The sequence below is a fragment of the Plectropomus leopardus genome, chromosome 10 (assembly GCF_026936395.1).
Source record: "Plectropomus leopardus strain MGB_pleo_1.0 chromosome 10, ASM2693639v1, whole genome shotgun sequence".
In the NCBI taxonomy this organism is placed as follows: Eukaryota; Metazoa; Chordata; class Actinopteri; order Perciformes; family Serranidae; genus Plectropomus; species Plectropomus leopardus.
The window spans coordinates 10,562,091-10,586,740 of record NC_142185.1 but is presented as its reverse complement, the minus strand read 5'-3'; the positions used below and the strand labels follow the sequence as shown (position 1 = coordinate 10,586,740).

At 40.0% G+C, this 24,650-nt stretch overlaps 1 protein-coding gene across 3 annotated transcripts in view; it reads left to right on the top strand.

Annotated features, from left to right (window-relative positions):
• The first annotated feature begins 11,791 nt into the window (after positions 1-11,791).
• The window catches only part of LOC121949453 (neuropilin-2-like), a 124,564-nt gene continuing 111,705 nt past the window's right edge, over positions 11,792-24,650 (top strand). For all 3 annotated transcript variants that reach the window (XM_042495145.2, XM_042495143.2, XM_042495144.2), the window contains exon 1: positions 11,792-12,782. In XM_042495145.2, the coding sequence (XP_042351079.1) occupies positions 12,707-12,782 (76 nt within the window). In that variant the 5' untranslated portion in view covers positions 11,792-12,706. The remainder of the gene's footprint in view (positions 12,783-24,650) is intronic.

Sequence of the window (24,650 nt, the reverse complement as noted above, 5' to 3'; positions counted from 1 at the left end):
TGTACATATTCACTGATGAGGGCAAAATGGGACCACATCCGACAGTCAACGTCTGCTTCCCTGCTTCACCCGGGCTGTTCCCTTTTCAAATGTCACTCCTTTTAAGTCCAGTTCAGACAAACAATAGTGCTGCATTAGAAACCTTGTTTAGTGTATTTATATACATTGGGTTACAGTCAGCTTTCTCAGTAATGCCGATTTCTTAAATATTTGTACATGGGAAATCTGGTTTCTGTGGGCGGGGTAGGAGATTAGAAAAACACTGAACATTGAATTCTTGGTCATTTATAAGGGTTACCAGGTTCATAATGGGCTTTTTACGGGTACTAACTTGTTTTTAAGGACAAGAAGACCAAAGTCACAATTAGAAAACTGCACATTTGGTATAACTGGGTAACACAGCCACTGTAAAAGTTTTAGCAAAGAACTGTCATGTGCAACTAGATTGCGTAATTATGCATAACTTTTAGCCTTCATTAATTGTAAATGGATTAATTAATTAATTAATAGATTAATTAAAAATCACCTGCCATACTGTGATCATGAACAAGGAAATTAGCTGTAGAGACCAAAATATTTTTTTTGTAACGGGCTGTAAACATGTTTACTTCTGGTGTAAAGTTAGGCTTTCTAACATGGGAGTCTGTGGGGATTGACTGACTTCAGGAAGCAGCCTCAAGTGGCCATTAGAGGAACTGCAGTTTGTGACACTAACATTTAGGCTTCATTTTCAGCCTTTGAGGTTACCACTTGTGAGTTACTCAGCTCATATACTGTAACATGTAATCTGAATGACATCTGTTTAAAAATATTGATATGATACATTTGAAATCCACAAACGTGTCATATCTGCGATTTGCAGAAATGTAGTATGAGTGCCAACAATTGTTATCTCCGATCACTCACATGACCTTGAATCCGGCTCAATTTTTGCTGCAACACAAACAAGCAACAAAACTTTATTACATGAATGGCATAACCTTGCCAATTGTGAGACAAAAGATTAAATTATTGCTTCTGTGAAAACCTGCCTAAGTAGTTAAAATCTATCTCATACTATTGTGACCGGCTGTGGTGTGTTTTGGTTTCTGATAAACCTTTAAACTTGTGAAACTGGACTTCCGTTGTTTTATTTCGTCTTCATTCTAGTTCCCATAGCAGCACTCCCACACCAGCGCAGCCTTTTTGTTTTTTTTACTTTTCAATCTCAACCTGGCCTGGTCCAATATTCCTCTCAATCTCCGTCACCCCTGCGCTCCCTCTTTTGCCTTATAATATGTGCAGATACAGCAAAGACAAGCCATTTCTCCATCCCTCGGTTCTGCCAACCTTCCATCTAGTCTCACCCCTCCTACCGTCAATCCTTCCCTCCAATCCTATAAGTATGGTTGGATAAAGGTCAAAATATTTTCCATTTCAGTCCCCTATAGGAGACGGAAATGTCACCCATGCTGTATATGAGCTTTAGAAAAGCTTGGAAATGAGCTGTGTGAACAGTGCAGGCTCACCAGGTGTCCTCAGTGTGTGCATGTGTGTGTGTGTGTGTAGCTGAGTGTTTCCCTACTTGCTTTCTGAAAAGTAAAACCTGAACATGATCTTTGCAACTAATCGTCCCTAGGTAAATAAAAGAAGCTTCAGTCTTTGAATTATCTGTTTTAAATTCAGTTATTGAAGCCCTGCTGTGCAGAAAACCTGATTTGTGTGTGTGTGTGTGTGTGTGTGTGTGCGTGTGTTTGTGTGTGTGTTTGCTTGTGTTAAAGTATGTGTTATTGAGTATTGTTTCCTTTAATTACAAGCTAAGACAACAGCCCGATTACCTCAAGTCAATATTAGCATACAGAGGGTATTTAGAAGGTGGGACACAAGCTGTCTTTTTCTGCTATTTAAATATAAATGAATGAATGCAAGAGATAAAGAAAGGGGGTCGGGGTAGAGTTAGAATGTCTGTGAGGAAAAAGTGTACAAAATAACTATAGGTGTGTTTCCACCAAAAACTCATGGTTTGCCTTTTCAACCAAAAGTAACCCCTTCGAACATATATCTTAGACCCTAGGTCCATTTAGACTTTCCATCACAGACAGTACTCTTACATGAAGGCTGGGTTGTTGTTACTCACTGCTCAGTCCAGCTCTTGCTGTATTTCCTCTTCACAGCTGATACAGAGGACATCTGTGCGTCATGTTGATTAACGTCCAAAGAACGAGGCTGCATGCTGACATTTTCAGAACAAAAAAGAGCAAGTTGGATTGAAAGTCTCTCTATGTGATATTTAAAAATAGGGGGTTTGTGCATTAAGTGGGGGTTAGTGATGCCGCAGTGCACCAGAACGTCACTTCGCCAAGATTTTTCTCTAAGTAAGAATTACAATAGCCTATGTGCAGTTCACATAATCCAGTCAGAATTAATATTTATATTTTTTAAAGATTAAAAGACTTAAAGTGTATATCATCCAAAAGAAACAATCAAAACAAATGTAATTATCAGAGTTGTCATGCTTCAATTTAAGGTGTGTTGATGGAGTCATGTAGTCATCTCATGCATTGAGTAACATTACAAGTAAACATTCCACCATAAAAGTTTCCAGGAGTGTGTCCAGTGAATTAAATTTTTCTCAATCTACAGCTGCTGCAAGAGGCTGCAAAAAATTATTTCATTTCATCATTATAGTATACTAATGTATGTAAAACTTGCCACTGTATGAACAGTAGTTAAGCTTCAAAATCCAATCAACAGACTGCAGTATTTACAACTCCACCTTTTAGTACTGGATCAGGGCACTATGTACCCCAACAAAGGGGTGACAAAAAATTCGTATGGTATGAAACATTTCTGTTGGTACCATCCACAACTTGTCATGATGGAAATGGAAAAATCACCATTCTAATGTGTACTTAACTGAACTGAACGGATTGCGTGGTGGAAACGGGGCTTTTAACTCCTGTAAGAAAGTATGATGAGGAAAAGCTGGTGGGAGGGGGGCATTGAGGCTATGAATGGAGGAAATAAAAAAGTGGAGAGCGACAGGGGAAAACCTTTATGCTACAACATCACACACACACACACACACATACACACACATACACATACACACGCACGCACACACACACACACATACACATACACACATGAACACAGTCTGTGTAATCAGCCCTCTAAGGGGTTAGAGGCCATTTTATCAGTGTTAGGTTTCCTGACCTGTCATCTTATCAATGATCACAGATCACTCTGTCTCCGCATTTGTCTGTGTTGTTGTTGTGTGTGTATGTGTGTGATGAAGCCTTTAATGATAATCCTATCAGTTTGTGTCATCTAAGACGACAAGGGATTCCCCGCAAAGAAAACCACTGTTATTGTTCTTTCCACGGCCCCTGGGGATCCACTCCTCAAACACAGACAGACACACTCACACACAACTCCCTAAGGCTGTTGTTATTGATAATATCTTCATTAACAGTTAAGAATGTGAAGATGAAACCCTGTCATTGAAAGTATGTGTGTGTGCATGTGTTTGTGTGTGTGTACTACATACTAGTGACCAGTGACCCGTGCTTCACTGTACTCCCAGTGTTACAGTTGAGTAGCTTGCCCATAAACAGGTCCTTCTTTTGTTTGTCTTTAACAATACCACCATGCATATGAACGTACTGTCTGCAATTGGAAGGTAGTGGGTCGTGAAACTGTGTCTGTGTGTGCGTGCATGTGTGTGTGTGTGTTTCCCGTACATTACATTACAGTTAGTTCCAATTACTGAAAGTCTGTTGTTGGTACCTTAAATAGAGAAGAATGGTGTGACTAATGAATTGATCTGAAGTCCGATTGATCTGAATAATAAAAGAGTGAAGAAAACAATAGAATGGATGAAAGGGGGATGAGGGTTAAATGGGTGTGTGTGTGGGGGGGGGTTCTTTCCTCTTCCACCCTTCCTCTTCACTGTAAGCTGTTTAGTCTTGTCAGACAGTGAATGATGGTGCTAAACACAGAACCTCAGCTTTCACACCAAAACCATTTAACTGTAACATGTCAACGTAAGACGAGAAACAGTTCCCTGTAATTCTCTGACTTACTGCTTGTGTATATTCAACATGCGCAAAATTGTACTGCTAAGTTTGTAAAAAAAAACAAAAAAAAAAACGTACGCAACCATATCAAGCTATATCCAGTTAATAAAGTTTTTTGCTTCTTTGCCGTTTTCCCCTCTAGCTAAAAAGGTTCAAGGTTTTCCCCCGTTGCTAAACTGATAATAATCTAAAATAAAAACACAAGTAATGACCACTTTGCATGAAAAACATTTTGTCTAAAAACCCAATTATATTCATTTATAACAAGAAATAGTGAAATAAATTCCAGCTACAGCTGTTAGAAAAAAATATTTAGACAGCCTCACAACATTCTGAGAATAAAGTTGTAATATTACAAGAATAAAGTCATAATTTCGGGATTAAAGTCATAATATAATGAGAGTTATGTTTAATGATGTTATATTACAACTTTTTCTCATAAAATTACAACTTAATTCCTTGAATATTACAGCTTTTATTTCTCGAAATAGTGTGACTTCAGTCTTAGTAATTATGGCTTCATCTCAAAATAGTAAGATTTCTTTTTCTCAAGATTAAAACTCGATTCTCGTAATATTATGACTTTATTTTGGTAATCTAAATTTTCTTCTTCATTCCTTCATTTTAAAGACCAATAACTGCTGTTCAGCTTTCATCTTTAAATGTGTCAAACAACAGCTGTGCGAGTGTACATTAATTTACACATCTCCACCTAATGATAATTAACAATAAGTTATGAGCCCATGTTTATTGCAGTCCATTGAAGAAGACTTTGATACCTACTCCAAAAGCACAGGAACATTTCAATTACAAGTGTCTGACAAGTTGTTACAAAGTCAGTTTGACATCTTTGCAGTACCTGTTGTTTCCCCTGCTGAGGAACACTAAGCTGCTAACTGCTGCTGCTGCGCTACCAGCCGAGTCAAACATCCAGAGAGGACATCCTTATCTCCAACCACACAGGGAGAAGAGGAAACAGAGACAGAGGAGGGCGCAGAGGAAAAAATATGGTTAGAGAGAGCAGTAAATGAGAAAGTCAGACAGAGGGGAGGCAAGAAAATGGAAGAGGATGAAAGAGGCAGAGAAAAAGCTTAAAAGAGAGAGAAATAAAGAGGGAAATAAGGAGCAAAACATCCGATGATGGAGACAACAAAAGGGAGAACGAGACAGACAGAGGGGAGATAAGAGAGAAAGCTGGGCAATAAAGTTATTAGAAAGAGCCGACATTTTTCACCGACTGTGCTCAGCTCTGACAGCCCACTGCGATCCCTGGACGCTGCTTGTTTGTATGTGTCCATGTATCAGTGGACGCCTGTGCTTGTTTGTGTGTGTTTGTAAGGCTGTGTATATATTTGTCTCTCTCTAGCACCTCGGTGTCCTTGCTAATAGCTGAGTGGACTCCCTGCAGTCTCCACAGGCTGTACTATGATTATCACCACTTAGTTCTGCACCCACACAGAAACGCACGCATGCACACCGACATATCATCATATGATAGACACAAATATCGTATACACACACTGCAAGGGGTAAGAAAACACATATTTTCCTAATGAGACATTTCATGCAGATAAATGTGGATAACATTTACAGAACGTGAACATGTATGTTGTCAGCTCCATGTGTGTCTCTCTTTACATGTTCATGTATGTGCAAGTGTGCATCTCTGCATGTGTGTAAATCTTCACAGATCTGCGTGTCTATATCTGTACTCTGCTATGTGTGTGTTTGTGTGTGTGTGTGTGTGTGCGTGCATGTCTCAGCTCTGCTCCAGCAGTAAATGAGTATGTCAGTGCAGTCCATGTTAACTGTTGACACACTAATTTACTGTGGCTTCCCGTAAGACCTGCTCAGTAATATGGCTTATTGATGAGGCTACGGGGAGTGTGGGTGTGTATGTGTGTGTGTTTGCATTGCGGTGTGTTGTCCGTGCTTGTGTACCCACACCGGAGATGAAATATCTGCAGTGGTGTAGATAAATATGGTCAGTCCATGAGTGATGTATGCACACATAAATATTTACCCTCCGTGTGTGAATGTGTCTGTTGAGACACTTTGTTTTTGTTTTTGTATGTGTAATGGTTTTTTTTTTATTATTATGTAGGATAATGTTTTTATTCATTTATTTTATATGTCATACTCTGTATTTGCTCTGTGACATTAGACAAGAAGAGGAAACATGATCGGTGGACTGACAGAGATCCTTAACAGGAAATTGGACCGTGGTGAAAAACTGGACAAAATGCAGCCACCGCGGTGTCTCTGGCGTCTGGAGGTGCCAACAGGTTGACGCTACACACTCATACAAAAAGGTAAGGTAAAAAACTATCTAATACACCAAAGAGAGCTTCCAACTATGCACTCAGACAGACATCTTTTAACTCTGTGACATGCAGACACATACACAAACATTTATTCAAAGCCACACACACACACACACACATACGCACAGAAGTGAGGAGAGGTTGATGGATGCGGAGCTGCCGGTCCCTCTGAGATCACCACATTCTCCATGTGCCATTAACCTCAAAGATGGATGTAGGCAGGGAGGCGGAGGCAGAGTGGTAATCAGGAGGATTGGGAGAAATCTCTGCAGACCGGTCACATTTTGGTGATTACTTTGGATGTACTAACATCACTGAGGCTCGTGTACGTATGTGTGCACATACACATGCACACACATCAAAACAAACTGTACAGCAGGGGAGTAAATGAGTGTTTTGATACAGTTCAGTGGTATTCTGGAGGTGTTAATTGCTTGTTTGCAGTCATGTGACTATCGTGACGTGGAATTTAGATTGAGAGCAGGAACTGATAAATATATGCTGTGCAAATAAGAAGTAGAGGAACATGACATTGCATGAACTGCATGAACTTGCAGACAGCAGGTATCATCAGAAAATTGGAACTCATGCTGACCATCAGGGTGGCATGGTGGTGTCGTGGGTAGCAAAAGGGTCCTTGGATCGATCCTGGGTTGGAATGGGGTTTTGTCTGTGGGCAGGTCAGATTGATTGGTGACTCCAAATTGCGACTAGATGTGACTGTGAGTGTGGAAGGTTGTCTGTCTATTTGTGTCGAAAAAAGTTGATCAAGGTGAAGAAGGCCAGTGACTTCCCTTGTGTTTTAAAGAGCACCGTTTGCATTATCAAGATTTGGTTTTGTGATTATTTTCACTGTGAGTTCAGAGTGGACATTTTGTTCAGTAACTACAGTAGCTCTTAAGGGTCAGTGTGTTGATTTGAAAGTGGATTACATAGAGGCTCTTATTGGTTTGTTTCTAATGGCCAGGGCTGACCTTATTTTCGGGGGAGTTTAGAGGAAATATGCTTTTGGGAGGCCTTTGCAAAAACACTGATATTGCTTTTCTGAAAACAAAAAAGAAAAACAGCCTACGCGTGGGGGGTCTCAAGTCTCATGGCAGTTGGTCTGGATCGCTTAACTCCCGAAAGTGAATCCCACTTGTCCCCTGGAGGGACAGAAAGGGGTGAAAGAGAGTTGAGAATGGCAATGTGTGGAGAGAAGAGAGGAAATGAAATGAAAGGGAGAGGACAAATAAATGGTTATGATGGGAAAAAAAGCAAGTGAACGAGAAAGGAATACATAGACTGGAACAGGTGGCAAAGATGACAGATACACAACAGAGATGTTGCTTAAATGAAATGAACCAAAAATTTAGAAAGGAATGAAATGAATTAATGAAAATCATTCATCAGATCAACTTAACAAGAGAGGGTGATAGTGGACGCAGTGTGTTGGAGAGGTGTGGACAGGGCCAGTAGTGCTTGTCGACAGGCCAGCAGACAAGTTCTTCCCTTGACGCAGAGCAAGGATCATCTTACCCTCTGCTGGTTTCACAGCTCTGTTGCAACACAAACACATACTCAAATATGTTTTCATATAAGTGCATTGCTTCTATCGATTCAATGGCGGAACTCTGTAGTGTTAGGTAAAGCTTAACTTAAATAAAACTAACTTTGGCATGGGGAAACACGCAACATGTCAGTGCAACCTGTCAATGATATAGCAGGTTGTAAGATTGTAAATCAAGAGATAAATATGCAACCTATCAGTAGAATATCAGCTGTGCATAATTGTAATGCAAAGTACAATAATTTTGCAGGTAGTTTTCAGTGAGGTAGCAACACTGGGACTGTCTTTGAGCACAAGCAGCATTTGTGTTTATTTCCCTAAACTGGACTCAGAGCGATGTCAGTGTTGACTTCTTGGAAACTAGGTCCACTGCTTGGCAAGCGGAAAAGGTGTCATGGATTAGCATATCCTAGTTTCACAACATACTGTTGCAAGTTAGACCAAAGAATGCGTGAAGGGAAAGTCCAGAAGGCTTGGGTCCATGTGGGTTGGTGTGAATTCAGAAGGATTCGCAGAGGTTATTGCTGAGTCTTTGGTCCAACATCTCCCTGCCAACTCGTGGATTCTAAGATTTAAGACTCTTTTTTTTTTTTTTTGTTTTGCTCTTTTCTCTTGTGAAACCAAAACCTGAACTAATAATTTTCGTTATTTCACTTCAGTTAAATGACCAATTGCTTCTGTGAATTAAAAATAATGCAACAAATGTTAATTTTTCAAACACTATAGCATATTTGTTGCTAAAGATTTGACAACTGCCAGATTAAAAGACTTAGGCACCTTAGGGAAATTTCTCACATAGCGGTGCATACGTGTTTTCTAGTGGTCAAAATAATACATTTCTAACAGCTCTGTGGAACTTTACATTGATGTTAGCATGTGATTGCTCTGTGCTCTCATCACTTGACAGATTCCATTTGGCCTGGGGTGGGTTTAGTTTCAGTGGAAAGCCACAGGACGAGGGGAGCAAGAGGGTAAGAGGGACAGGTTACAGAGGTCGTACGACCAGAGGGACCCAAGGAATGAGTAGGGTGGCTGTTACTCTCTCTTACACACACACACACACACACACACACACACACACACACACACACACACACACACACACACACTCAGACCTGTCATGGAAAAAGAACTTAATACCGTCAGACCTCCAGAGATGTTGGGAAACGTCTGAGTGACAGTTTGATGGTGTGTATGTGCGCCTGCGTGTGTATGTCACATGTCACTGTCCTGAGCTGAGACCAGTGATTCACAGGCCTGCTGGTAACTGTAGTCCAGTTAAAGTAATAGCAAAACTGATTGTGGCATTGGGTAGTAAAATAAGTATGTCAGTGTTTAAGAAAAGTTTTTGTCAGAAAAGTTCAAGGGGCTATATTTGATTTTCACGCCGTGTATAAAGAAAGTATCAGCACTCGAGTGATTTTCCTTTCATAAAAGAAAAAGAGTGTTTGAAAGGGATTTTCTTCCCACGAGATAACTCTTTGCTTAACTTGATTTTTACTAAGCGGTCAATGGTGAGTTCAGCTGTGTCATTATGGCCTATATGTGTGTGCATCTGTGTGTGAATGTGTGCAGGGCGTGTCCTGGGAAGGCAGTGCGAGAGCCAAGGTTCGGTTAGTTTTGCAGACCACAAGCTTTGGTATCGTTACAGGCCCTAAAACACACCTCCCACTGACATCCTCCGTGTATTATACTACTATGAGAGGCCCTTTCTACACAGAGATCGCCATATAGGGCCGCTATGAAGTCCGTTCTTTATGGCCCTTTTGCATTTTTACACAGAACCAAAAAACAGTACCCATGCCAGTGTGTGATTTAAATAGCATGCTGCCATCACAGATTAAAGTAAGGTGTGACGGGGGTGACATTTAACCCTTTGAAACCCAGATCAGAATCAGTTTTCTTGTGTTGTGTTTCGAGGCCTTTCATAAGCTATTTGACCCTTTGAAACCCTAGCAAATTGGTCTGATTCCTTTCTGAACCACCTTAGCAAAAAATGTCTCAGGAATGGCAAAAAATTAGTAACATGTTACAAGAAAATTGCCTAAATTAGTTTTGCAAAAGAAGGGAAAATTGTTAATTATCATAAAAATTGGGTAAATGACTACAAATTTACATTTATAATTACAATAATTTTACATTTAAAATTATGTCACAGACAAAATCTTAAAAAATAAAAATATATAAAATGAATGCATTTATTTTTTCAGCACTTTTATGGTCATTTTCTTGTTCATTTTTGATTTTACATTTATTTTATTTTTTGATTTTTTGATTATTTCTGTGTAATTTTCTTTTAATTTTTTTTTTTTTTTACTGATTTTATGCTGATGTTTTGGGCCATGTCTTGCTAAGTTGGTTGGTTAACCCAACACCATTGGCCATTTGTGTGACATGTAACATACATGCTGGCAGAACTTTTATAAATTTTAACAATGGCATAACATGGCAACAACAATCATTTATCATTCTTTATGTGGCAACTGCTCACATGCTCTGTTTGGAAGGTACAAAGCTCCCAAATCTAATTTTTTTTCCCAATTAGTGGGCATTTACAACCGCTCTTCTTCATCTTTGAGTTAGCCACTATCTGCTACTCACTACTTTTAAAATCTCCAGCGTCAGGTCACACACATAATATGTTGGGTCATCACACCTGTTCTGCCCATGGTACCATCCTGCTGGCTGTCCTGTTTACACAGATTATTTGGCGCTGATTAAAGGAGAGACATTTCTGTCCCCAAATTCTATTATTGTACCTTTTATACAGAATGGCGAGTTGGCATTATGGCTTGATATTCCCACCTTGAACAAGTGGTGTAAAAGCGGTTAGAGAGAGACATTTTTAGGGGGGGCATAGTAGCACAAAAATTCAGTATTAAGTGCTTTTTTTCCTCATTAAATTGTCCTATGGCTATTTGCCATTCAACCCAATTTTTCTGTGTTTGTGTTTGTTCGTGTGTGTGTGTGTGTGTGTGTGTGTGTGTGTGTGTGTGTCAGCATTGTGTTGCTGTCTATATCTTCCTCCCCTTATTTAGAGTCTGCTTGCCACTGACCCATGTGCCCTTGGTGAACAGCTTTTTGCCCTGGCCTGCAGACAAATGTCTGTGAATGTGTGAGTGTATTTCTGCAGCCCGTTCTCATTCAGTGTGTGTGTGCATGTGTGTGCGTGTATGTGCATGCACAAAGATGTGTGTGAACTTTTGCATCCAAGAGCTCAAAAATGTATTAACACAAAGGCGGCCCTGCATGACAAGTAAATGTGTCTTTTTCTCAGACAAGAAAATAACCAATTTAATTACTGAAAAACAGTGTTTTTTTTACTACTGGTTAGCCATCAGATTCATTTCCGTTTTAATTAGTTTATAGGTGCACATGGTCAGTGTTTCCACTGTAATGCTGTAAATCAGCTCCAGGTTTCTTTTAAAGCTCCCAGCACTACTACAAAGCTCATAAAGCTGTGCTGTAGGTTTCCTCCTTCTCTTTCTTTCTGCCTTACTTCTTTCCACCTCCTTTCTTTCTATTAAATACTAAAGACATAGAGAAAGGTAAAAGGAAAAAAGAGAGAGATGAGGGGGAAATAAAGGAGGAATGAAGAGAGTTTCTAGCTTGAGAAGGAAAAAGGAGTGGTGAAAATGAATCAGGGAGCAATATGGGAAGGTAGGAGAGGGTGAGGCAAAAAGAGAGAGAGAGAGGAGTGAGAGGGAGATGAAACTGCTCTTTAATCAGTGAGGGGCTATATGGAGGCGGGCCGAGGTGCCTACTGTAATCCGATACACGCGCGCGCGCGCGGCGTACACGCACCCCGAGACAGGGGACTGAGTGAGCAGTCCTGCTCACTGCCACAAACCCGGCGGAGATCGGAGGGGAAGGAGCGCACTGCCGGAGAGAGCGAGAGACTGAGCGTGAAGGAAAGAGAGAGAGAGACAGCGGGGAGCGGGCATAGAAGCGCGTGTTTCAGCGAAGAGACGCACAGTTTGCAAGAGGAGAGCGGCGAGGCTGCACGATTATTTTCTCCCGATCAGTTTTACGCACGCACGCCGGAGCTGCCTCCTCCATGAGATCTTGTGTTATCTTTTGCGCAAGAACGGACTTTTATCTGGACAGTAAAATAAGAGGATAATCGATTTGAAAAAAAATGTTTTTTGCTTTTCCAATCACACGTGCTTTTACCAAGTAAATGTGCAATTTGGAAAGAGAGACAGAGCAAAAGATTTGGGGATATTTTATCGAGAGGAAGAGGAAACACTCATGCTACTTTTTTAGCAGGTTTTGTCAAAGTTAATAGTCGTTTGCTGATGTTTCTCCTTCTTCCTGGTGCGTTCCGCCAGTGATTTCTACTTTGTTTTAATCTTGTGATTTTGTCTGTCAGCGAGTGTGAAGACAAGGTTTATATTCCCACGCGCGTTGTGACAGGGGGGACACAGTGCTGCCGACTGTGCGCACCGCAATGGATTTTGAGGCTTTCAAGATGCATCTAGAGTAGATATAGCGCTGATTTTTGGATCAACTTGAGCAAATTAGTTTGTCTGTAAAAGCACACGTGGATAAAGCTCTTGCAAATAGTCTACAAACAGTGTTTAATCGGCGCGGTATTCTTGGAGAGCCCGGGGAACGCAACCCGGCGTTTGTGCTGGATTTTGGTCACTTCTTGCACTTCAAAGACACTGAGACGTGTGGTAAAGGAGAGTAAAATAGGACTTTGGACTTAAGATATACAGACTAAAACTATACAGGAGGAGAAGGTGCTTCTTCTACACATCCGAGGGGGAAAGATGGATTTATTCCTATGGCTCTTTGGATGTTTACTGGCTTTTCTCTCGCCGTCAGCAGTCAAAGCAGAGGAAGGAGGTAAGTTTGACACTTTTGCTGCCCGCTCAAATCACACCGTCACACATAGGTGTCAAATGGGAATTAAACGGCTTTTTGAGGGAGCATTTTCCCTAATCCACATCACAAACATTAGAGCTAGGGGAAAGCGAGTTTTTCCGTTACTCCAAATGCGTAAATAAATGTATAAAAAAAAAACACTTTGAGGGAACCGACATTATTTTGTGGCTACAGAGGCGGCCCCAGCCTTCCCTCCCGTCTAAATAATGCGTTTGACAATCATAGTGCCTGATTAGTTTACAATGAGGAGGGAAATCCAGGCGGGATGTCCAGTCTTTAAACTCTCCTTGACCCATCTCGCTCCGTCTGGACCAGAGGTGGAAAGATTTTTTTTTAAAAAAGTGGTTGAATAACTTGGAATGAGCCGTCACAAAGAAATCAGTAATATGTGTCTCTAACTAAACCTCCCAAATAGACATTTGCGTTATGGTTAATGCTTGATGTCGCCAATTGGCACAACTTTCTAATCATTTTTCTATATCATCACCGGCAACGTTTCCATCGCCTCTCTTCGGTCTTTTCCGTCCTACTTTAACTGAGGCATGGTGGGATGCTGGATCGGTATCTATATTGATTTTTGTCATCCTGAACAACATCTTGTGGATTTTAATCTGCAGCTTAATCAATGACTGTTCTCAGAGGGGCTCTTCAATAATGAAAAATCACTGTAATGTTCCTATCGGGACTAATGTCAGCGCTGGGCAGCGCTGCTCAGTCGTGGCTCTATCGCGCTTGTTTCATCTCTCTAAGGTGTCACTATGATGCAGTCTTATAACATTCCTTGAAAGACCTTTGCCTCGAGGCAGGCGGCAGGGCAATCCGTTTAAAGTGTAGGTTTTGCGAAAAGGTGGCGGTGAATTTGATCGAGCTTCTGTCTCCGTCTGTCGGAGTGAAGCACCAGCGCTCCGGGCGCATGGAGGTCTATCACCGCCCGAGTCCGTGTGCGCGGAGGTTTATAGCTGCGAGAAGCGGTACACGCTCTGAGTGATAAGGCAAAGGCTCATTGCGTTGGTACAATAATGTAGGTTTTGATTTGTGCGTAAGCAAACGATTTTAGGCACAGGGCGAACTCAAGCAAACGTTTTATGCACCGATCTTCTCTGTTTCACAGAGGAGTGACGTTTTTTAGTTGATTTGGTAAAAAGAAAAGCTACCTGCAGTGGCTTCAAGTCAGTGCACCAATACTGAAATACCCTGTCAAGCGTCTACAGGTGTGCCTGTATGGGTAACTTTGAGTGACTCAGCCAATAAGAAGTAAGAAGCAGGTTGTTTGATAAACCAAATGAGAGAAAAAGCCATTTGTGCAATATTTTACAGTAAAACTATGTTTCCTTTCATTGATTTACAAGCAAAACATCTATTTTTGTATCTTTCATTGGTTTCTCGTGGCTGTCTGTGCAAAAATATATGCTTGTTTTATACTCAACCTCAGCGTTCACTTTCTGCTTTAAGATATTTGTGTGATTACAATTTACAAAAGAAGGAATTGAGAGAGGGCAGCTGTGGAGGAGTTGGTTGCATTCTGGTTTATATTGGTTTAGGGCTGAATTAGGAGGCTAGCTGGGGCTTTTGCAGGATCTCATGACTTGGATTGAGTGCCCCGTCTGCCAAATGTTGTTTTGGAGAAACAACCGAGAGAACAGTGGAGGCATTCTTTCCAGAACATCACACTTCACCTCTGATGTGAGAAAATATGTGCAGAATGAGGCGATTTCACTTAATTTTTTTCTCTGTCGAATGACATCTGGTGATTTGATCAGCGGCTTTAAATGGTCCATGTATACATTCACCACCAAAGAAGGAAGTGCGATGCCTTAGACACCAGAGACCGGGGTTTCTCTTCCACCTCCTACAGTCATCATTGCTTTTTAAAAAACATGACCACTATCTTTCCCCACAACCGAGTACTTCTGCTTTTGATGCTGATCAGTTCTCTAAAGATTCTTTAGTTAATAACAGACAAACCTTTATTTTTCCGGGAAGACCCTCAAACTCAGTTCGAGTTCTCGCCGCTGGCACCCTGAAAACCACTGGAACACACACAGTCGCTCAGCAGTAAGCTATGCAGGATGAAGCTTCCTCAGCAGTAAACTTTTACAGATGCTCTGCTCCGCTGTCTCCGGAGAGATGAGCAAGGAAAGCAGAGGTGTGTGTGTGTGTGTGTGTGTGTGTGTGTGTGTGTGTGTGTGTGTGTGTGAGTATATATATATATATATATATATATATATATATATATATATATATATATAGAGAGAGAGAGAGAGAGAGAGAGAGAGGGAGGGAGGGAGGGAGGGATGGAAGTACAGGGGGAGGAAGTAACAGAGACAGAAACAGGCTGAGGGAAGCTGCACGAAGAAGTGAACGAAACGGAAGAATGATTTTTAGCCTCGCTGTTTGATCCTGTTTCTTCATTCCGTTTGATCACAGCTGTGCCTGCAAGGGAGATAAACGGACATAATTGGCCACTCAAGACCAGCTGTCTGCCTCTATAGTGTCTCTGCTGAAATATGCAGGATGATGAAACAGGCTCACTGTGATGCACAGTGTGGGGAGGAAGCTAACAGTGGGGTGACATGCCCACAGGTTTGCACTAAGGACTGGTTTCTCTGACTGTTCTTGAGGGCTGCAACCAATCCAGTGCACTGCACAAGCTGATCTTGCTTAAATTAATCTTGTAACCTGATTGCCTTGAAAAGAGAAAGTAAATATAACTACAAATCTTAAATTATCTTTACCATATACAGTAGCTAAGTGTTACATTTACTTGAGATTTAGTTAATTTTGTGAAGTTGTTGGAACTTAAAAATGACAAGTGAAATGACCTTGTTCTTTGTGTGTCAGCAACTTCAGTAAATCAAGTTAGTCTGACTTCACTTGATCATTTTGCAAATGAGGTCAGGAGATCTTTGAGTTCTGTTTCTTAATACCTTTAGGAATATGCAAATATGATTTATGCAACTGGCAGAATACCAACACATAGCAAAGGATACTTGGTTTAATGGAGTTGATGAACTTTAAAAGACTAATTCAACTAAACCTGTCATTTTTAAGTTGCAACAACTTCACAAAATTAAGTAAATAAAACTCAATTTTAAGTAAACTTAACTATTAGATATAAAGTAACATAAATTAACATCCATAGTTATATTTACTTGCATTTTCAAAGTTTTCTAGATTCCTTGTCAGACTTTGAAGTGAAAAGTGAACAACACCACCTACATATATATGGAAATATTAGTTTGGCAGAGTTTCAAGGTCCACTTATTCTGCAAAAAGTTGGTTTTTGACGTCATGACACAGAACAGGCATGCTCTTACATGCTTTTTATTGTCTCTGCAGAATTGAAAGACTTAAGTTACTCTCTGTACTCCACATATGCTGGCCGTTCCTAATGCATGAGTTATTTTCCATCCACAGGCTTTTGCCCCACATCTAACACAACCTGGCGCTGTGTCGCACCGCAGAGGCTGCCTTGTAATAATTAAATGTTACATTGATGGAGGTCATAATGCTTTGTAAGTTTCAATTGGCCATCAATAAAACAAACCATCCATGTCATTTGTTCACACAATGTGGGTTATAGCCTGTTTTAGCATGTTCCAAAATGAAGCGTCTCGCTGCCTCTAACACAGCCGTTCTGTGTAATTACTTTGCATTAGAAAAGATTAGTTATTAGCCTGAAATATTACAGATATTACATTCTATAAATACAAATGTATTTGTTCCTTTCACTGTAATCTTGTGTTTCCGTGGATAATTACTCAGTGCATATGAAGAATGGCAAGCACACTCGAGAAAGGGCTGGAAATCCATCAGCATAAGTCAAATAGCAGAGTAAAAAAGAGTGAATGCTCAATATTAGGAGCAAAATATATTGCAGCCAGCTATAAAAAGAAAGGGGCAATTAGCGCCTCTGAAATCAGCTCATCCATATATGTTTGTCTCAGTATTTCCCATATCGTCTCGTAATTTTCTGTGATTGTTTTTTTTCCCAGCACGAGTCCTTCTTTATTACTGCTGTATTGTCAGATGTGTTAGATGATACACAAAGCCAGGAAACACTTTGCTAATGTGGCTCGCAAACTTTAATCCCAATAAAGCACAATGAAGCAATGAAAAGAGAGAGTGGAGAGAAAGAGGTGGAGAGAGCGAGGCGTGGTGGTAGAGCAAAAGAGAGAGGGAGAAGCAGAGCGAGAGAGGAGAGCATGAGAGGGCATTAGTGAAATAAGAGGAAAGCAGCAGAGTGTGAAGCAGTAGTTGAGTGGAGCCACCTGCAGTAAAGCAACCCAGATTTATTCCTCTCGTCTGTCAAGCACTGGAGGGTTTCTGGCCAAGGTAAAGCACATTATTAGTAAAAACTCTTATTATAATGTAGGCAAAAGACTCAATTTTCCAAATAATTGTCCACAAAATTAAATAACAGTGTAGCTGAAGAGATTTTGCATACACTTATTGGATATAGCTCATTCTTTTTCAGTAATAGTTTGAAACAGAGGCCTTTTCCCTGAAACCAAAAAGCAAACCAGATTTTTTTTTTTATATTAAATAATCTGAAATTAAGACATGTCCAGCAGTCCCTTTATGGTGATATTTTTAGGGACTGTACTAAATATACCTATGAAGTAGGGTGGCTGGGGTGGGAACTCATTTCTTCATTTTACCTTGACTCTTTCCAAAGGTACAAATATTTTACCTTTTTTTAGGAAAAAACATGACTCTTCTTCCACCATAAACAGGCCCTATCATTTTTTTGATGTTCACACTAAATGTAAATATTGGAGCAATGCAATGAGCAAATAGCAGAAAATCATCACCAAAACAAATTTATTAAGCATAATGCAAATCCTCCTTACAAAATTAAAAGCTGAGAAAACTAAAAGGACTTGAACACTCATTTATTTATGGACAAAAATAGACATGGAAAAAAGAGCCATCATCAGCGTCATGATGATAAGTGAAATAAGTGAAGTTTTATGAGTGCCGGTCTTGTATTTTATTGTATTCTATAAGATTTTTGGAATTGTGCGCACTGCTGTTTTTCTAACTTAAATGAAAATTAAAACCAAATCCTGGAGTCTAAAAAAACTGAACTTGTTTACCATTGTCGTGCATGCAGGAGATAAAAATTGAATGTTTTTTTGTTGTTTTTTTACAGGATCTGGTTAGTGAAAACATTTATTTTTGGTAAAATTTTAAAATGATTCCTGAAGAATAAATAGATTTTTAAGAGAAGGCATTCTCAGCCCATTTGTTTAAGGACCGTCAGATATGTAAAAAATCTGACCATATTTTCTTACAGTTTCTTGCCAAGTTAAACGGTGTAATTATGGTTATTTTTTTAAAAATAAAAAAAATCTTTCAAACCCAACAGCCAGATTTGGAGTTAAGAGGTTATTTAAAATCAGTACAAAAATACAACCATTTAAAGTTACAATTAAATATTTGAAATGCCTCCTCTCCCTTCGCATAAATAACAAACAGTCCCTAAATCTTTTGTACTTGACATCTCAGTATGCTAATCTGAGGCAGGTGACACTTTGCTGGAGACTTTCTCAAAAACTGATTTAATTATCCTGCAGGTAGCAGGTGTTTTCCACCAGGTTTCAGGATTAAGGGTTATCCTTCATTCATCTCAGACTGCTCTTTTTTCATTTCCTTTTTTTTCTTATCAAGGCAACTCTCAAGAAAACACATTTAAATTAGACATAAAAAAAGAAATCTGGCAATTAAATGAGAGTAAATTAGTCTTCCTGTCATTAGAATAATAGTGGTTTAACAACAGCCGGGCCGGTGGACTGACATCAACAAGCTGGTTTGCAGGGAGCGAATAAACATTAAGCAAATTAACCCTCGGCACAGTCTCTCTCTCGTCTGTAAAAGGGAAAGGACAATTAGCGGGTCCAGCAGGATGTTCTAATTACAGTTATCATGTCATTAGTAAACTGTTAGTATTCTAGTGTCTTCATTGGCCATTGGTAATGACTGGAGTAATTAGAGAGGAAGGGGAGATCAGTGTGTGTGTGTGTGTGTGTGTGTGTGTGTGTGTGTGTGTGAGAGAGAGAGACTGTGTGAATGTGGTGTGTGAGTGTGTATTCTTGTGTTTGTGCACATGTGAAGAACAAATGTCCTCAGAGGAAAGGAGGGATCATGGACATCCTTCAAATGAGGACATTTGCTGGTCCTCACTTCTTTTAAAACCCGCACAAAGAAAAGTGTTTGTGTGTTAAGCTTAGCCTTCTGTGTCCTCAGCGGTCCCTCCAGAGCAGTGCCGTGCGGGGCCACAGGTTGTTTTCTTTTTTTTCTCCCTCCCTTCACGCTGAATCATCCTGTTGTTTTCCTCTTTCATGGCACTTCACCTCTCCTTTAATAGTGCACTCTGTCTCTTTCTCCACACCTCCCCCTGTCAGTGTTTTCCCTCGCTCCGATTAGGAAACTTCCCTCACCTTCTTTTTTGCCCCACTTTTGCACGGTGGGAAATCTTTTTCACTCTTTCATCCTCTTTTTTTTATACTCTTGTCTATTCTTTCTGACTCTGTCAGTCTGTGCCAATCTATGTATTCTCATCCCTGTTCATGCTCGCTTGGAAGAGAATAAAGCTCAGCTGTCGGAAATCCATTCACAGGATTTGTCAGAATGACTTCATTCATACACATCTTAAAAGGCTCATGTATAGCATTAGATAGGTGGCTTTTTCTATTATTTTTTAAAGTTGCTTTTAAAGGAATACTGCACCCCCAAAATGATGACTTGTATATCAATTACTCACCCGGTACTGCTTTGAATTTGGGAAGAAAACTTTGTTTTTCTTACATGCCTTTACGATGAATGAAGAATAAAAAAATGATGAGTGAATGAGTGAATGGTGGCGACATTAAATAGCAGCAAAATGCATATCAAAGAACCTGTGCAGGGTAATCCAAGTCTCATTCATTCAGTTGTATAAACAATACTTCCTAAACACACGCATTTTCGACAGGGTCAAAACCTGTCCATTTAAAAGAGTTGCTTGAGTAGTGCAACACAGTTTAAACACATAAGCTTGTCCAGGCACGTTACTTGTTTACATGGAAGTGTTTTAAATAGCAAGGTTTGAGCACCCATGTGTGTTTGGGAAGTACTAAGCATACAACTGGATAAATGAGACGTGGATTATACTGCACAAGATGTGTGAACATTTGGAAAGAAATGTTTTGTTATAGTTTTGCAGTTGTTTACCATGCCCCCCCTTTTACCCCAATCTATCAAGAGTTTTCATTTCATGTGAGGCATGCATGAAAAGCAATATTTTCTTCACTAACAACTGGTTTACAAGTGATCATTTTGTAGATGAAGTTTTGTCCCACAAGAAAAATAACAGAATCAGTCATTTCAGGAAGTGCCCCCAAATGACACACGTTTATGTTGGGCCCTCACGTGGGTGCGACAGGAGCAAAGAGGGGATTGTTATAGAGCGACATAGACTGCTTAGGAAGGAGGTCTGGCCATGGCTTTGTCACATCATAAAACATTTATTTTCAGAGGTGATTTGTTACAGTTTGGGAAGGCAAAGACACATAATGTCATTCCTCCGAAAGGAGGATCAAAAAAACGCTTCTATTTGTTGTTTTAAGGGGGGTGGACGGAAAACGCCATGTCCCTAACCAATTTATTCAACCTCAAACTCCTCCTCTCTAGTCATATTTGAACATTATATCCACCTCAACATTCTTTTTTTGTCGCCTTTCTCACACTTTTCTCCTTCAGTTAGCTCTCCACTTAGTCACTGTTACGCTGTTATTGATCTAAAATCTTTTCTGTGTCTTCCTTTGTCCACTGTCATATTCTCGCTCTCCTCACTGAAGCCTCATAGATCAGGTGGCGTCTGCACTCCAGAGTTTGAAAAGCTTGTTCTCACGTCAGTTCCTTTTCTTTATCACACACTCATCCTTTTTTTTTCATGAGTCCTTGTCTGCTTTCTCTCTGCTTTCCCATCACTCCTTTTGTTTCTTAGATCCTTTGTAGTCCTCTGCCATCCCTCTCTCTGTTTAACACACACAAACACGCACACACACTCTTTTCTCTCTGTAGTTTTCCACTGTGGCTTAATGCAGAGCACCTGGAGAAAAGCACTACCCCACCTGTTTGTGTGTGTGTGTGTGTGAGAGAGAGAGAGAGAGTTAAATTTTCTGTCCAGTGAGCTTTCAGAGCTGCTGACTTTCTCTTTTCAGATGATGAGAGACAGATGTTCTGGCATTATGCTCTCTTTCTTTCTTGCTTTCTTTGGTCCTGCTCAGCCCCCCCCCTCATGCATGCTCTCTCTCTCTCTCTCTCTCTCTCTCTCTCTCTCTCTCTCTCTCTCTCTCTCTGTCCATTCCTGAAGTTTCCCAGGTTTCAGTGACTAAAAGCTCCTTGGTTCTGATCCAAAGAAGACATTTCAGCCTGTTATTTTCAGCATTTCTCATATTCCCAGAATCACACAAAAAGCTTTTTGCTACAAATGTATCTGTATTTCTATCCTTCTATCCTAAGGTGACAACACCTAAAGTGTTTTGTGAATGCTTAATGCTGGAATCATGCCACTGAAAATGCATTGTAAACTGTAAGAAATGAATAGAAATCAATGGGGACATTTGCATTCGTTTCCCCTTTGGCTTTGATGCAGATGGCCAGAGTGCATTGATTGTTAAATTCAGGGATCTGTTTCCAACAAGGTCACAATAATGAAAATGCGAGGCTCGCATTATGTGTTGAACATTGGGACTAGTGTTGGATAATAAGTTGATCTGCCAAATAATAGCCTTGCTCTTTACAAGCTCTCCCGCTAGCTAGGTTAGACGCTTTCTCGTTCTCATATTCAAATGCTTACTAAACCTTTAATGCTTTCATTATGAGCTCTGGCCAGTAGAAATGAATGCTGAATATGGTCCAATAGCAAAGTTCTCACAGACTATCAAACCGATTGCGACAGGCTGAAAAGTGTCTCTTTAGATCAGCCTCTCTGCTCAGAGGGAAATGAATCTGTGAGAGAGTTTAGAAACAGGGTCAAAAAATTTGCATTCGGGGCCAACAAACAAAGATCTAGTTCAGTTTTACAAAGCAGCTCCATGTGGAAGCGTGTGTGTTTTTCTCAACATGTTTGGGACGATGGTGTGTGTGTGCACGTTGCAGTGCACGCAAGTTTTATTACATTTCCGTATGGGTGCATGTGTGTGTGTTGGGGTGTGCACTTGTGGGGAAAAGTTGCTGAATAGGTGTTATCAGGATGCAATACTAAACGTGGCGGAGAGACATAAATAATGCAGTGACCTGTCTTATATCCCTGCTTGACTGTTTAGCACCGTTTACTTCTGCTTACTCCCTGTGTGTGTGTGTGTGTGTGTGTGTGTGTGTGTGTGTGTGTGTGTGTGTGTGTGTGTGTGGTCTGAATTCAGTGATGTCTAAGCCAGAGGAGGATAAGCGATGTTCAGCAGTTTGCACTTGTGCATTTTGTTGTGAATAGGTGGTCTAAATACAACCTCTGTGTATAGATCACACATGCTGATGTGGTTGAGAGAAATGCTGTCTTGTGTAAAGTCTCAGGTCAACAGGAGGGATGTTTGTGTGTGTCTTCTGTGAGGGACAGACAAACTATGACAGAGACAATGGTTGTATTTTGATGTGGCAGTTCTGTTTCATTGTATGTTGACATTGTCGTAAAAACTATACAACACTGTTTGCCTACCTGAGGCATTATGTTTTCGGGTTGTCCATTCATCCCATTCTTCTGAACTCGATATGTAGGGAATTTCTTCAAATCTGGCACAAACGTCCATTTGGACTCAGTGAAGATTTTATTAGATTTTTGTGGTCAAAGGTAAAGGTAAAGGTCACTGTGACTTCTTCTCTCTCACTCTCAAGAACACCCAGATTTTTTTTTTTGATATGGCACAAATGTTCACTTTAAGTAAAGGGAGAACTGATTAGACTTTGGTTGTCATAGGTCACAGATAAGGTCACTGTGACTTTGCATCCATCTCAAGAAGGCCTTTGAGGGGATTTTCCTCAATTTTGGCACAAACATCCACTTTAGACTTCAGAATAGAGTGATTAGAGTTTGGTGGTTGAAGGTCGAATGAATTGCCTTCAGTTTATAAAGTATACTTGCCAACTTACCATAAAAGTCAGTGGAAGTTTCAATAAGATGCTTCTGTAATAAATGTTTTGGTTTGTTACAGTTTTGATTATTATTTATGTAAGTTTGGCCAAGTTTTATAATTCCTGTGGAGCAAATTATGTCTCTAGATTCAGAGAAACTGAAATGCCCTTCTACTTTCTCTCAACATCTGCATCTGACTCACATCTCTTTTGCTCCTTTTCTCTCTTTTTAACACTCTCCACCCCTCCCTGTCACTTTTACCTGTTTGATAATTCCTGACATGAATTCAGGCTTTTTCCCCAACTCAGCATCTCCTCTGTTCTGACACACAGGCACACAGACATTACACTTTCTTCTCAGCATGCAGGTCAGGCTGCTGCAGAATACAAATCAGCACTGCCATAGATTTACTTTTGGAAGCTGTATTTATACAGTTTCCTGGTAAATAGACATAAAAATGGCAGTGAGCTGTCCCTCCTTAAAGAAAAATGCTTCACTCCTGCAGTACACCACTCTATCACTGCAGAACTCTATAGAATTACAACTGATATGCTGCTTCAGTATATTTTTAATGTGTGTATATCTATATGTGTGTGTGCATGAATCACATAAACAAACATTATCAGCATTCACTTAAAGTGGCCCCTCCTGCAAAAGGAGGTGATGTCATTCATGCACTCATCACCTCAGTGTGTGTCACTTCCTGCCCTGTTTGGATGTGATAATCGTTTAAATGACTTTGTGTGTGTGGAGATTGATAGACCCTTGAAGCAGAGCAGACAGGATACTTCACGCACACACAGTGTCTGCCTCTCTATCACGCCAGCCTTATTCATCAGACACTTGGAGGTGCTGTCTTTATCGGCTGCACGCCAGAGGTGATGATAGGAGAGGAGCTAAGAGGTTGAGTAAAAAATATCAAAAATACATAAACAGACAAAGAAAAGCATGCTACTGGCATTACATCACATAACAGTGACGGGAAACATGAGAATAATGAAGATAAACGTATAAAATCTGACATTGTTTTAACAAAAATCAAACATAAGCTTCATGGCTTTAGGTTTCATTATACTGGAATAACTTATATATATATATATATATAAAAAACAGGGAAAATATATCAGGAAAACTATATTAGAATTATATATTTAAAACTAGGTTACAGGAAACATATACTGTATATTCATTATTATAATATTTATTTCTTAAATTTTATTTATTTTACCAATTTGGGCTATTTTTCATATAACTTTTATTAATTTCTTGCTAATTTTGGGCCATTTCATGATTAGTTGCTTATTGCCATCTTTCCATGTTTTTGAAATAAATCAAACCAATTTGCTCAGGTTTCAAAGGGTTAAAGCAGCGGCTTAGTACAGAGTAAAGTAATCCTTTTTAAACCTTCACTGACTCTTTCAGAGTCTTATCTTGAGACTGAATCTAACAAAACAAACAAAAAAACATTCTTCTCATTTTAAAAGGAAAGTTCAGATTTTTTTGAAGTGGGGTTGTACTGTAGCTGCTAGGAACAGTAAAGCAACAAGGACTCAAGAGTTGTTGACAAAAAACAAGAACATTTATAGACCAAGATTTGAATGACTAAGCCTTTAAAAGATGTCAGCGTAACATAATCATTCTGAAGGTGACGCCAACTACAAATAAATACAGGGCGAAACCACCTAAATCCACCCCCCCATGACATGGCAGCAAAT